The 15,172-nt window shown below is 44.7% G+C and overlaps 1 protein-coding gene across 1 annotated transcript; it reads right to left on the bottom strand.

Moving 5' to 3' along the window:
- Window positions 1-344: 344 nt before the first annotated feature.
- Window positions 345-11,688, bottom strand: LOC105901896 (Krueppel-like factor 15). Its single transcript, XM_012829408.2, has 3 exons — window positions 11,475-11,688; window positions 7,439-8,961; window positions 345-2,655 (listed from the first exon to the last, which is right to left on the bottom strand). The coding sequence occupies exons 2-3, from the start codon at window positions 8,722-8,724 to the stop codon at window positions 2,487-2,489; spliced, it is 1,455 nt and encodes a 484-aa protein (XP_012684862.1). The 5' UTR covers window positions 8,725-8,961; window positions 11,475-11,688; the 3' UTR covers window positions 345-2,486.
- Window positions 11,689-15,172: the final 3,484 nt, after the last annotated feature.

Here is a 15,172-nt window from a genome sequence, read left to right as displayed (position 1 = left end):
ATGTATACACATTTTACATTTACACTGATGGCACACTGCACATCAGGAGCAATTAGGGGTTCAGTGTCTTGCTCAAAGACACTTCGACAGGGAATCCAGCTAGCAACCTTCTGATTACTAAACGACTTCTCTACCCCCTCTACCCCCTGTACCACTGTCGCCCCACAGCTTCAGTAGTTGCTCAGTGAAACTTTGAATACCTGTTACTTTGTAATTACAATTAACTATTTCAAATTTTTATCATTATTATATCATCTTTAAAAGATATGATTAACACATGATATATGTTATATATATACAGTATATATATGATTAACTAGAGACAGAAACACATACAAAAGAGATCATTTTCAAGTTTTTATTTGTAAATGCATTTTGTGTACAACAAAGAAAAAAATATATAATATATTCATATTATTGAAACGTTACGTTATGTACACATTTGGGGTTTACACTACAAATCTTGTACACAACAGACTGAAGATGCACATTTTTTCAAAGAAAGATCTTTCCTTTCTCTCACTTCTGTAGCTATGTACACTCCCGCACATATATACATACATTCATAGGATGTGATTTCAAACAAACACCTGTATTCTAACAAGCATTTATTAAATTCCATAAATGAATGGAAGGAATGCCTGATGAACATTAAATCTGGTGTATCTACCCCTGGTTTGATTAGTCTCTGAACATACACTGGACATGCTTGAGCCATGCCTCTCACCAAGGACACCAACCAAATCTGTTAAGGCCAAAACAGAACTACATGTTTTTATCAGATAAGGGAAAGATTCTGCCCAAGCTTCAGCTGAGCTGGTGGGTTTTATCTTTCCTTTCACAGGTGTGTGGCGAGGTCCACACCGTGAGCCCCTCTCTAAAGGCTTGTGGACATTCCAGTAACAGGTTGAATCAGATTCAGATTTTGTTGTCACCAGAGGAGACAAAATATCGAGCCAAAATAAGAACAAGATACAAAAAAGGTGAGAGACATTCAAGTCCAAGGCTGTGTATGCAAAGCACTCCTACATTTCAAGAGGCTGTCGATTCCTGGTGTTATTTCTGTTTGTAATTGTACACTCTCAGAACCCTTCCTCCATTCTCCTCTATGGAGACCTGTGCATCCATACCCCCTTAAACATCCCATGCTCAAGGACTAAGACCTATCTTACAAACTGTCATGGTCCTGCAAACTTGGGGGAGAAGCCTTAATGGTCCCAAAAAGACCAGTACAGTTCTGATGGTTTAGTGCCAAGTTTCAATTTTAAAAAAACTGTACAGATCTTGGTCCTCCAGGACCAAGGTTAGACCTTCAGTAAGGACATAATGGTTCAGTAAGGCCAGAGAGCACACGAAAACATATACTGTAGCTTAGGTTTCAGGAGATGCTTACAAGTACAATACAACACCATATCACTTTCAAAGCAGAACAGAAATATCATCAATCCAATACTGATTTAGAGTCCAGTTTCCACATTTAAATAGGTACAATCGTTATCTGTGCGCATTGAGCTTTTTTTGTTGCGTCTGAAATTATTAATATTCATTCCGCACTGCTCTCTAACCCACCCTATCTTGAGCGAAGATGAGCTGATTGTTGCCGTGCCTGATAACGGAAACTTCCGGAGCTCACTGTAGCTTATGAACACTTCCCCCTTGTTATCTGAAGAAGCCTTTAAAAACTGCCTGATAATGTTGAAGAACACCTCCAATGTGCTGTATACGAGTTCAAAAAGAGCACCGTCAAAACGAACATGACAATATGGCTGCTGGCAGTGTTCATTCATGCTTACAGTAAATGTTATGTACCAAGGAGCATGTGGACATGTTTTGGAAAATGGCAGCGTTCACCTTCCATAGTAAAGCACCTTTAGTGTTAATGTTTCATCAGTAGCTTATGTAACAATAGCGGTCCTGAACTGCTCCCATTGCTAAAGTCATTGTGCTGAGTGAGCTAAGTGTTCATCTTGTCTCCATGGCTCTCTGGGCCATATTTGAAAAATAATAACAAACCTATCACTCAAACGTCTCACCAGGGGAGGGGAGGAGGACCAGGACGCTATTCCGTTTCATGATACCAAGGCAGTTTTGAAGAACGTGATCTTTTACAAAAAGCTATTGTACACATAAGCTTGAATTATACAAAAAGCTCCCCCCCCATATTTTATCCTTGTAAAAATATGATTTCACTAGCTATGATTGCATGATTCAAAAGATATTCCAAAGTAGAACAACAGCAACATGGACATCAAGCAACATTAATCGCCATGACTTAGAGTCTGTGTGTGTGTGTGTGTGTGTGTGTGTATGTGTGTGTGTTGGCTTGTTTTCCCTTCTTCTGTCCAGCTTGGTACAAGTTCATCACAGCCTGACAAACACACAAACACGCACACACACCCCCTCCCACACACACACACACACACACACACACACACTGTGTGCTCTCTTTTCACCCTGGCCTCTGTCCATTGAGAGGGTATCAGGGGTCAGTTCGAGGAGCGGACTGTCCGGCTGCTTCGTGGAAACCGGTGCACTTTGATGTGTTTTGACAGGTGGTCACTGCGGGCAAACTTCTTCTCACACACAGGACACTGGTACGGCTTCACCCCCGAGTGCGACCGCCGATGTCGGGAGAGCTCGTCCGAACGAGAGAACCTGAGGGAGAGAGAGAGAGAGAGAGATGGATTCATGATTAATTTCCCTCTGGGACACTATTACAGGCAGCACACAACAAGTGCAACTCCCAATAGACAAAGCATGTCACATCGAATTTTGATGATAACAGACCACAGGAACCCCCCATGGTCCCATCTCTGACCCCCCCCCCCCCCCCCCCCCCCCCACGTTCTTTTCTGTCCAGTGCGCTGGGAATCCTGGGAAATATCATCTTCAACATTCTCCAATGCTTCATCTGCTCTGCCATGAAGGGACCACCAAGGCACACCATTTCCTTTTGGTTGGCTCAGTATGGTCCCTGTTCCACACGCCACACTCATATAGTGCCACACAACCATCACTGGAACACCATTTCACTACCCTAACAACCAACCACAGCATTAGCAACCAGGAAGGCCCTCCACTGCCACCCCTAAAACCTTTCTGTTTGGCTCAGCCCTTGGCCCAAGATGGCACTGATGACATCTCTGTATATGTATTCAGTGTAAGTAATGTCAGTGATGTCTGATTCCATATAGGGTTATAAGTACTAATGATCATACACCTTGAGTGTCTCCAGTTCAAGTTGAGCAGATTCTTGGACAAATGACTGCACCCATATAAACAACAAGCTACTACATATGAATCAGATTCTCATACAGATTATATCTAACAGGGTGTTTCCACTCTTGATCTCCTAGCGCCTGTTGTCTATTTGAAGGGGAATGGGGTTAGGCTCGAGAACTGTATGTTTAGTCGCCCCGTGGGAGGAAAAAAAGAGGAAAACAGGTGTACAATTCAAGCATACTAACCCGAACGAGTACACACAGGTTCTGACAGAAGAACACTAAGCTACAGTCTAAATCCTGCTCAGGCAGGAGCCACACATAGCATGTGTGTTCTTGACCGTAAAAATATAATTATTATTTTTTTTTTCCCTTGCAGAGGAAACATGTTCCTCGACAGTACTGGCAATATTTACATGTAAGTTCACTGCCCTGTTGCTAAGTCATATTTCAGTCTTACACTCACAAGTGGAATGTTCCACAATCAATCCCCTAGTGGCCTCTTCTTTATGTGTATGTTCTGTGTGAGTGTGCGTGTGCGTGTGCGTGTGCGTGTGTGTGTGTGTGTGTGTGTGTGTGTGTGTGTGTTGTTTCCTCAAAAGCATAAGGGATAATGTTAATGTCAAAGTTCTCTGAAGAGTTCTGTTTTGTCCCAGAGCTGAGAGGCCCTCTTTTAGCACACTTAGCGGTATGTATTTGCATGGCAGTGATGTGTGTGTGAGTGTGTGTGTGTGTGTGTGTGTGTGTGTGTGTGTGTGTGTGTGAGTGTGTGTGTGTGTGTGTGAGTGTGTGTGTGTGTGTGAGTGTGTGTGTGTGTGTGTGTGTGTGTGTGTGTGTGTGTGTGTGTGTGTGTGTGCGCGTGTGTGTGTGTGTGTGTGTGTGTGTGTGTGTGTGAAAAGAGGGAAAAGGAATGTTTTCATGTGGAAGGCTGATAAGTTTGCAAGTTTAATTAGAGTATCCAAATTCAACGAAATCAGGAAGCATGTTCAAGACGACTGATTGCTTTGATTTTACATTACATGGGACCACACAGAATCTCTCTCCCTCTCTTGCACACACACACACACACACACACACACACACACACACACACACACACACACATACACGCACACACACACACACACAGTCACAAATTCCTCTTGCACACACAGGCATGTGCACATACAGTGTGTGTTCTGTGTGTGTAGGGGCCACGGAGCCCCTGGGGGAGACCCAGCTTCAGTTTCATGACTCTGGGACAAAAACATGTGGGAACCGAGTGTGAGGCCCCTCCAGCATAACTCCATCCCAGGGGCCATTACCCCAGCCAAGCGCTGACTGGGAGGAGTGGATGGCCCGGCAGCATGTGAATGAGTTGCCTTCTGTTTGGATCGGTTCTGGGGATGTGCTGTGTGCTTTGGAGCTCTGTGTGAGAGCTAGCTGTAACGTTATGTGTGAGCTTCAATCACTGATTTTGCTCCTGTGATCAGTGTGGAGGAATGTGGTAGTGGTGGTGGTGTGTGTGTGTGTGTGTGTGTGTGTGTGTGTGTGTGTGTGCTTTGGTTGGGTAGCAGCACAGACGTTCCTGTCACACCGTCATGGTAACTATTCAACACAGAGTCTTTGTCCACTCTACGACCACGGCAGTCAATCACTGGAGAGTCCACCTCTCTCTCTCTCTCTCCTCTTTCTACTCTCTATCACTCTTTATCTATCTCTCTCTCTCCTCTTTCTCCTCTCTCTCACTCTTTATCTCTCTCTCACCTCTTTCTCTGTCTCTCTCTCTCTCTCTCACTTTCTCTCTGTCTCTCTCACTCACTCTCTCTCTCTCTCTCTCTGTGTCTCTTTCCTCTCTCTCTTTGACTCTGTTTTTTTACATTTACATTTAGCAGATGCTTTTATCCAAAGCGACGTACAAGGGAGAGAGAATTTTTAAATGGATGCTTCACTCACAAATAACCCCTTTACGCTCTCTTTCTTTCTCACTCACACTCTCTCACTCATTTTACAGCTCTCCACTCTGTGATATCTCTTATCTCTAAAATAAACTCCATTTCACCCTCCTGTTGTCTTTCTTCTTACAAACTCAAACTCCTCTCTTTAGAGTTTAGACTGCTGATAGGGCTTTTGCTTGCCAGATTCATCCATGACCCATACAGTAACGCTCACTGATGCAATTCTGATGCAATTTCCCCACAGTTCACACATACAAAAATAAATCTTTTTCAAAATAATTTTCCACACCCCTGATTTTGCTGTCTCATTGAAGGGGCTATTTCACAAATCTACCTATTTCAGGCTAGCAGAGATTCCTACTAATTGAAAACCTAGAGAACAGCTACTGAGGTCTAGCTGCAGATGTTTAATAACAGTTCCAGCACACGTCACAGGCCTCCAGAAACTTCCCATTCCCTGAGGTCATAAGCCTAATATGCTTTGAACAGATCCAGGTGCAAGTGATACTCTCTCTCTTTTTCTCTTCCCCTCTCTCTTGCTCTCTTTCCTCTCTCGCTCTCCCCTCTCATTTTTCATCTCTCTCTCACTCACTAACACAAGTACACATCCATTTTCCACTAGCACTTCTCCATTCACACAGATATCTGGCTCTCTCTGAAAGCTGTCTGAGCATGTCCTTCATGTCCATCAGTCAACACACATCTGCCTCAGAGAGGAGGCTAACCGGCTAAACATGACTCTCTCACTCTGCCACACACACACACACACACACACACACACATACACACACACACACACACTCACTCCTTATGTGCCAGTAAAAATATAGTAATTCTATTTTATCACACCACTTGACCCTGACTGCTCAGCTTTCTAACCTCCCAGGGGAGGGACCCAACTACTACACATGAATCACACATAAACACACCACGTATATACAGACACACACCACACACACACACACACATTCACTTGTCAGAAATGTGTTGCACAGGTGTCACGTCATAACAGAAGTCACACACAGGCAGACACACACATACACACGCATGCACGCGCTCGCAAAAACACACACACGTGATCTCAGAGCACATGCTACCTCGTCTCATTTTACACACATACAGAAAAATGACACCTGCCAACATCACAATCTCCCTCACACTATCACCATGAAATCCTGTCTCTCGCTCTCTCCACTTCCATTAGTGATTTTCCATTTCTGTAAGCGTTTCTCACTTCCAACACAAGGCCCAGAGACGCCAAGACTAAAGGAAAAAAGAGAGAGGGCCATTGATATGAACCCTGAAAATAGGGTCAAGCCCGTTTCCAAATTCATACCGTGTTCTACATTCACCTCTCTCATTTACACTTCGAGTGAAAAACGGCAGCAACTTAAGCTGTGATAGGCTTGCCATGACGACTATCGCTGTAACATCTCTTTTTATAGTCCTTATTTATGCTAAGACTTCCAGAGGATTTAAAGCCAGCTCCCAAGAAGCTAGAAGAACACTGAAAAGAAGACTAATGCTAATACTACTAGATACGCCACACTATCTTTACACATACAAAATCTGCTGACCAAGGTCATTCAGAATTTAAATCCCTTCTGTAGACATCTATTCTGACATTCACTATAGCTTAGTTTAGGTCTTAACCAACCAATAAACAGACACATCAAAGTCAGTAAAGGTCTTCCACATGGCAGACCTTCAGTAGATCCAATGTGTCAATACAAAGCCACACTGTCTTGGACAGTTTTAGTGACCTGGAGGAGAAGGCTCCTCCTACGCCTCACCATGAAACACTCATTGCCATGGAGTTGCTTGATGACAGACTGAGTCTTCTGAAATCATGATATCATGCTGTCAGTGCACACACACACACACACACACACACACACACACAAACACACACACTTACACACACACACACACACACACACATATGTCCAAGGAGAATTCCTATAAAGTGCTATGAAAGTCTACTAGCACTATATGCAGCCTCTCTGATCAAAAGAGTGTTTGAGTTCTAAATCTGACATGAGTGTTTAATGATCTGTGTCTCCACCAAGCACTGAGAACCAGGTCTGGCCAATGTGAGCACATTAGTCATGCTCAATCAGTGACCCAGTTGTGCTGGCCTCTTAGATCAAAGGAGCAAATAAGTCCATTACTCTACCCCAAGCACTCAGTTCAAATTATCACTCGGATTTGTCAGATGACTTGAATCAACATTAAAGATCCACCAGGCACAACACATCACCTCCTGCTACACTCTCTCACCTCCATCCACAGCCCGGCCAGGTGCAGGCGAACGGCTTCTCGCCCGTGTGCCTCCTGAGGTGGGCCTTCAGGTGGCTGCTCTTGGTGTACATCTTTCCACATCCAGGGAAGGAGCACTTATGCATTTTGATGAGGTCTGCCACCGGATTCTTCTGGTACCTCTGAGCACTCCCGACCAGGAGGGCGCCGTTCACCCCGACGGCCCCCAGGCCGCACTCTCCCACCCCCATGGGCTTGGCTGCGATGGGGACGGGTGCGATACGGACAAACTTGGAGGACGAGTTGAGAGTCGGCGTGGCAGAGCCAGTGGATGAAGTGGGGGAAGACGGCAGGAGATGAGGCACTAGAGCGAAGGTCTGGCCCTGGATGTTGACAAGCAGCTGGGCGATTTTGATGTCGGAGGGCGGGGCAGGAGCTGCCTGGGCAGTGGGGGTCAGCGGGACACTGGGGGTCTGGGTCTCCTGTTTCATCTGAATGGGCTGGATCTGGAGGATGACTGGCATCCCGCTGCCGCCACTTCCAGACTCTGACACAGGCCTGCTCTGGCTCTCCTGCTTTACGACGTCCGCTGAAGGCTGGCTGCTCTGTGAGCTTTTGGTCTCTGCGCTGGTGGAATTGGTTACCATGGCATCTGTGGTTGGCACAGTTTGGTCTGAGTGCTGAGACTTGGCAGTCTCCAGTGAACCAGGCAAGGCCTCATCGTCGCCCACCTCCACCCCCAGTCCAAACCCCAGGTCCAGTTCAAACCCCAAGCCCAGCACGGTGGTGCCTTCCCTGGGCTCAGCCTTCATGGTCACCCCGTCCATGTTCTCCTCCAGGAACTCCTCGATCTCCTCCAGCGTGGGCTGGAAGGGCTCCACTGGCTGCTCCTCCATGTCCGCCGATGACCAGATGGGCAGGTCGAAGCTCTCCTCCTTGACCGGCTCACGCCGCGAGTCCCACAGGAGGCTGGAGAGGGACATGGGCGTCACGCTCGCCGTCCCATCGCCTGCCGTCCCTCCGCCTCCTAAGGAGGTCTGCGACAGGAGGAAGTCCAGAATGCTGTCCTGGCTCTCTGCGCTTGAGGAACTCCCGCAGCTAGAGCTGAGGACCTGCGAGTCCGGGGAGGAGCAGGAGCGCAGGCTGGAGGAGTCGCTGAGGTCATCCTCGGAGAAGGGCGAGGGCATCACCTGGTAGTTCACCGAGTCTATCACCATATCCGACAGGTGAAATGGCACAGGTGAGGGCGAATGGAGGCCACCGTAAGACAGGAAGTACTCCCCGCTACTCACAAAGTGATCCACCATCCCAGGGGCTTACCCCAAAGTCTTTACACTTGTAATCCCCCTGTTTTCTTTCTTTTTTTTAAGAAAAGTAGATCCTTCCTCCTTTGTATCCTCCTAGTGGCCACACACAACTAGGGTCAATTCAAAAAGAGTGTTGCCACTACAAGGACACTTGAGAACAAAAAGTGAACAGTGAGGCACCTGTTGTTTTCTCTCACGGTAGAGATATGCTTTGGAGTTTGTGTTTCCAGAGTGTTCCTACACAGAAACAGAATTGGAAAGATAAATGGGAAAAAAGTTACTCTTGTGCACAAAGGCAGTTCATCAGTGTTCAAGTGTTCAGATCAAGTGTTGTTATCAGTTGTATTAGCGATTATAATAGCCATGTTGTTCTTTGGATAACTGGAATATATTAAAAGAGACAACCTTTTTATTTAACGGTCTGATATACATCTTGATTCTACCATAGATTCCCACACTAGACCTCTCTCTCTCTCTCGGAACTGGTCTGATCTGCGTTCCTTCTTCACGTATGCGAAACATGGAATTCTGTGCATTTCCATTTTTGGCGTGCAAGCCGGACGAGATCTGGGACCGCTTAGCATGTCGCTTCAACACGTATTATATTTCAAAGAGTAGACAGGATTAAAAATAACTTTCAATCGTTCCGGTGATATCAGCGTTCTTTACTAACATCAAACATACCCATATAAATGCAGGAGCATTTGGGACTTTTCCTAGACCTGTAGGGGGATCCAGGGGCCTCCTTCCTCGGGAATTGCTTTTATTCTGGCATCTAAATGCACCATTTTCACGCAGTTTGAGACAGAAACAGTAAGCTTTAAGACAGTCCGTGACATGCAGAGCCCGTCTTCTGTCTGACTCGCATGAACAATACCCCATCCATTAGGCCTACACCACACTGTCTACATGAAAACACTTTTAAGTATGCTAGGTCACACATGGCCTCGCCATAGATTACCCATAGAAAACATTAGGTTTATAAAGACATAAATTACATTTCATGTGACATCATAATGTTTCAATATTACAAAACGTCAGACTTGGTTTGGTAAACCGAGGTTTAAATAGGCCAACAGCAGTGTTGTCTAGAGATCGATTTTAAACTAGGATAAATTAAAGTGGAGTCTAAACGGTTCTCATTCTTACTACACCCCTCTAGCCTCGCCTACCTTTATCCTTTTTCGTTTTGAAAACTTTTTTCTTTTTGAAAAAGCTTCTTATATCCATAACCTTCAAGTCTTGCCTTAGGGAATTAGCTAGCTTGCTACCACCAGATGCCAACAATGACAAGCCCTGTAACAGGTGTGCTCTCTCTCTTTCTCTCTCCTGATCACACAAAATGTGCCAGTGCCAAATATTGTGAAGTAGATCTGCTTGAATGACACACAGATGACCCGAACGTACTTGAGTTTTAGATCGATGTCATATTATTATCGAGGGCTTTAATGCATGATCGGAATGACAGATGAATAGATCCAGGACTATCTTTTGGTATTATTATTCTGAGAGAGATCCAGCCCTCATAAAACATTTGGGGCCTAACGACGTCCAATGTTATAAATGCTTTGGACAACTTAACTCGAGCAATCGTCTCTTCACGTCCCTGTCACTATAAATGCCAGTTAAAGCTCAGGAATTGTTCTGGTTACATTGAATGTATCCCGTTTCTGCAAACGTCGTGTGGATGGTTGACGGCTCCCATGCGTAATCCGCAGATATCCGAGATTTTACATCAACCCGTTAAGATCTATAGAAGGATGGGGTTTTTCTCATTGGACTGCGATAGAATTGCACTAAAAGCGATTAAATAGAGACCATCAGGTCAACTGGGATAAAAACACCAAGTTGAAACTTGGTTGAACGAGCACGGTCTTTGACCATAATCCGCTATAAGAGCGTTTCCCCTTCTCGTGCCCCCCCCCCCTCTCCCATTGAGCTGAGCGACCGACAGTAACCCTCGCGGGTCTAAAAAAAACGTCAACATGATTAACATGAAACGCCGCGTGGGGCAGAAGAGAGCAGCAACCGAGCGCTTTTAATAGCGCATAAATCAGATGCGTGCAACATAGATCGCTCCAAGTGGTAATAAATTCACTCCAAACACATTCACTCTGATCGTACAAAAGGCGGCAAATATTTTGTTCAAATGATCTAAACAGTCACAAATTCTTCGATTGCTATCCGTCCTTAATGGCTTATAGGCTACATAAGAAACAATCTAGTTATGTTAAATACATTATTAACACGCTTGATAATAAATTACCAATTAATTGAAATATAAGGAAGTGGTCAAATCTGCCCTCCTATGTGACCAAGCTAATAGTATTTCATGAAATGTCAAAAGCAGAATTAATTTTCCATTCAGTAATGTTCAGTTCTATTGGCAATGCAAATATGTGCGTTTGCAGCATTGGGAGGCGTTTTGGCGTTATTCCCTGTCAAACATACACTGAAAGGCAAACAGCACCATCAATTAAATGCAAATAAATGAAATTAAAGATCAATAAAAAGAATGAAGCTAATTGCCCATCTCCTCCCGTTTCCCACTATCACACAGACAAATGTAGACGCGTGAGTAAGCGCGGCGCTCAGACTCTTCAACGTAAACATGTTTTCGTCCAGAGCCCCGCATGCTGCAGCATATGGCACAGTGGAAGCGACGCACGCCCAAGACCTCATGCAAGACTGCAAGCAAGCCAATTCAAAGAATCCGGGAACAAAATGGAAGATTTGGGAATCTCTCTCACCTTCAAAATAGGAAACCATATACAATTCCAATGATTTAGTTCCGATCTTGTTACTTTTAGTCCCTTGCGCGTGGTGCTGTTTTTCCTAATGCGTTATTTGCCCTTGAGACACGCCGTGTGGCGCTGCTTTAGTCTGTCGCGTTGCTCAGTACTGTAGTTGTACTATATTAGCGTCACATGACTGGAAGAGTGGGTTACAAGAGTAGAAATGCGAGGTAGAGTCTGAAGGCTCGTCCCTGCTAACCGACGGGATTGGTCGGCTACGGCAGAGGGCTGGTCTTGAAATCTGTCGTAAACTGGAGTGCCCTCACATGTGGGGATGTGTGTGTGTGGATGTTTAGCTGAGGAAAAATACCATTTCCAGGCTTTCCTTCCCGTCCTTATCTGCCTGTCCCCAAGGTGCAGTCTTCTGACACGGTTTCATAAATATGTCACTCACAGCAAGACTTAGCTTCCAGATGTGTTGTTTTGAGTCCAAAATGGGTGCGGTTTACATTTTGCCTGGCTTAAGACAGTCTGCTGACCAGTAAAATAAGCGTGAGTGTGAGAGAAAGAGATTAATCAAAGTTACCGGTTTTACCCCCACTCCCCCGGCTAATCAGGAGTGTGTAGGCTAGATCTCATTCTCTCAGTCACTGACCCATAAACCCTTATTTCCACACTCACATGCGATACAGGAATGACATGCAAGGATTAACTTTGGAACAGCACAGGAAGTGTATAGACAGATGAAGTATTCAAGAGTGCTATCCTCCATAACGTCACATAACATGGCATAACGTATAGCAAACATAACATTACATAACTGCATAAGTAAGTATGTGTCAAAATATAGGCCTACATTTTATTTTTATTTTGGCACGGTCATGATCACTGAAATTGGCTGTGGACTGTTTTGCACAGTTAACTTTGAGACAGGGCATTGTCACACAGTGGGAATCAGGAAAGCACATCTGGTGGAGTGCTTTTGAACACTATGTTTGTTTTGAAACTCACAGATGCGAAATATGCCATCAGAGTTATTCTGGGAGAGCGCAGTAATTAAGCATATCCACATAATTGACGGGGAGGGTGAAGAGTTTGTGCTTCGCATTTCCTTCTCGACGCCTTGAGAAATACACAGAAAGAAACTATGATAATGAGCCAAGTGGGCAGTGCATTTAGCCAGGCTCATTCCCACTCGGGTCTCAGTAGGATACATCCAAAAGAGAAAACTACCCCATTTACCAAAATACACAAAATTAGCACTTAAAGTCGACAGCATAGTGTCAAAATATATACACGTATGTTTTTCTCAGTACAGAAGGGATGGGGTCTCTGTTGACACACAAATGACCCTCACTCGAACCTTGCACAGAGAACACAACTGAGAAACCATTCACGAGTTGGATGCAAGAGTTTTTTTGGAAGTGAAAATATATAAATGCATCCCCTACAACATTAAAACAGACATAAACGAGCTTCTCCTCAAATATTAATGCAATGTCACTTTTTATTTCATTAACTTAAAAAGTAGAAAATATTAAACAGTAGAGGTTCCCAAGCTTTTGCACGCAATTGTAACCAAAGACTGAAATCAGACTGGAATCAGTAAAATCTTTTCCTTCCCTCTATATTTTTAGAGATGCACAATTTAATTTTAGGCCACTGCAAATTAATCTAGCGCCTCATCTGTCGCTGACTGTGAGCACTAATATCAGCACTTTCTGTGCATGTCCCACAGCTGCAGCAGCTCTTTCTGGAAATCCCCGTCAAACGTCGCCAGCTCTCACTAGAGGTTGTGTGGCCCATTACACACACATCAGTCGAGGCTAATACCATGTTGTACAACATAGAACATGGAGAAAACCTTTCCCTGGACCTGGCCTGACCTGCTAATCCGAGAGATCAAACAGCTGTAAGGCATGTTGTTCTAGACGAGGGTCCCGCTCGTGTCAGGATTAGGCGGGAGCGGCTAGCGGGGGACCTCCAGTCTCTGACGTGTGGAGATGCGAGGGCTGTCCGTCCCTGGATTAGAGGCTTGCCTTTGCCCTAGTTCCTCTTCTGTCTCGCGGGATAGACGCTCACATTTGTACCCAGTTAATGGGAGCTGAGCTGATGAGGGCGACTGCGGGACTAATCTGCAAGCGAGACAGCCAGCGAGGCGAAGGAGACAGACGTGAGTGTGGCAGGGGTTGTGTTCTGGCGGAGGCAGTTTCGAGAAGCCTTGCAAAGCCTGGTTGCCACTGGTGGACTGTGCACTGCTGACAATGGCAGAAAACATGATAATTAATCGGATGTACTGTTGATAAAATTGACAGCGAAGCATTACAGAGCCAGCGCAAACCCTCTGAGTAAGACTCTTCTACCTCAGTCAATCAGAAATGCCCAGAATAAAACTCCCACACATTGAGAAATGGTGCCACTTTGTCCTAACAGCTGGCACAGCCATCCCTGCCATGGCACATGGTGCTTGGCTTTAGTTGATGAAGTTCAGTACTGTATGCCTCGTTCGATGCAGGTGGCATCTCATTTCAAGGTCAACATAGTTACGCAGGCGGTGAAATTTCAGCCTGCAAACTAGTCCTCTTATCTAAAAGGGTTTCATTTTAACACATTTTTTACAACCAGATATTTCCTGAAGCAACAGAGCTGGAGTGTCACAACCAAGGGTAGAAGTGCAGTAAAACCCGAACAAAAGTCCTTCGAGTCACTTGTTGTCCTGAACAATTGAGCCAATGGCTAAATGGGTGAAGTTATTCTACAGTTTTAGATTCAATTCGATTTTTTTTTTAATTGCCACTACCTGCTGTTAAATGCAGCAGACAGGTAGTTTCTTAACAATTACCCAAAAGTATAACTTTAATCCTACATAAAAACCTCACAAATAAGCACAATTACAATAATTAGCCCACATTAACTTTCCAGCCCTGAAATGCGTGCCTGTGACAGCCTACAGTAGACGCCATGTCCACCAACAGCTTTCTGTTTCTGGTTAAATTAAGCACTGTAATTCAGAGCAATTCATCCACAATTACTGTATGCCAGTCACAGGGTTGGTTCAACAATGAACACCTTGCAATATGTGCACCAGTGCGTGATGATGAACAGTGGTGCTTGTATGTTTAAAGAGTCTCAAGCTAGCTGTAATGCCTGTATGTGAACTATGAGCTAAAGTCACTCATGTATTGAAATTCCAATAATAATATTGTGTAATGTCACTTCAGGACAATATTAAATCTTGATGGGGATGAATGTGGATAACTAACGATTTCAGAAGTGTAAAAAGATAAGTTTTCCTCTTTGCATTGTCACAATGGTCTGTCACTCACCTGGGTGGATGTTGGACCCTCATAAAAGCTTGTTTACCACTCTGCTTATCCTGGCAAGCTCGCCATGTTTACTGAGCAAATTATTTAGATGATAGCGTCTGAACGCGCTCGGTTTAATGTTTAGCAGGGTTTGGGAACATGGACATTCGCTGGCAGACAACACATCTTCAGTGCCAGAACGTCGGCTTGTGTCACTAGTCACCAGAGTACATTTCAGCAGTTGGCACAGATCCTGTTTATCGTACAAAGGCGATTGAAATTTGACAGTTTTATAATCACAGCTCAGCAAATGTGAATTTTGGTCAAACTGTACTGCCATGAAGTTGCAAGACCAAGAATGAGTTGGCAAATACATATTGCATGGTTGATAACATTATGGCATGTCAC

The sequence above is a fragment of the Clupea harengus genome, chromosome 5, assembly GCF_900700415.2.
Source record: "Clupea harengus chromosome 5, Ch_v2.0.2, whole genome shotgun sequence".
In the NCBI taxonomy this organism is placed as follows: Eukaryota; Metazoa; Chordata; class Actinopteri; order Clupeiformes; family Clupeidae; genus Clupea; species Clupea harengus.
The sequence above is the reverse complement of the archived record's forward strand: the minus strand, read 5'-3'. Positions and strand labels throughout refer to the sequence as shown.

Excerpts from the sequence above, each read along its gene's own strand:
- LOC105901896 (XM_012829408.2), bottom strand. The coding sequence starts at position 8,724 with ATGGTGGATCACTTTGTGAGTAGCGGGGAGTACTTCCTGTCTTACGGT. Across the intron at positions 2,656-7,438 it reads TGGCCGGGCTGTGGATGGAG|GTTCTCTCGTTCGGACGAGC; the intron begins GTGAGAGAGTGT and ends TCTCTCCCTCAG.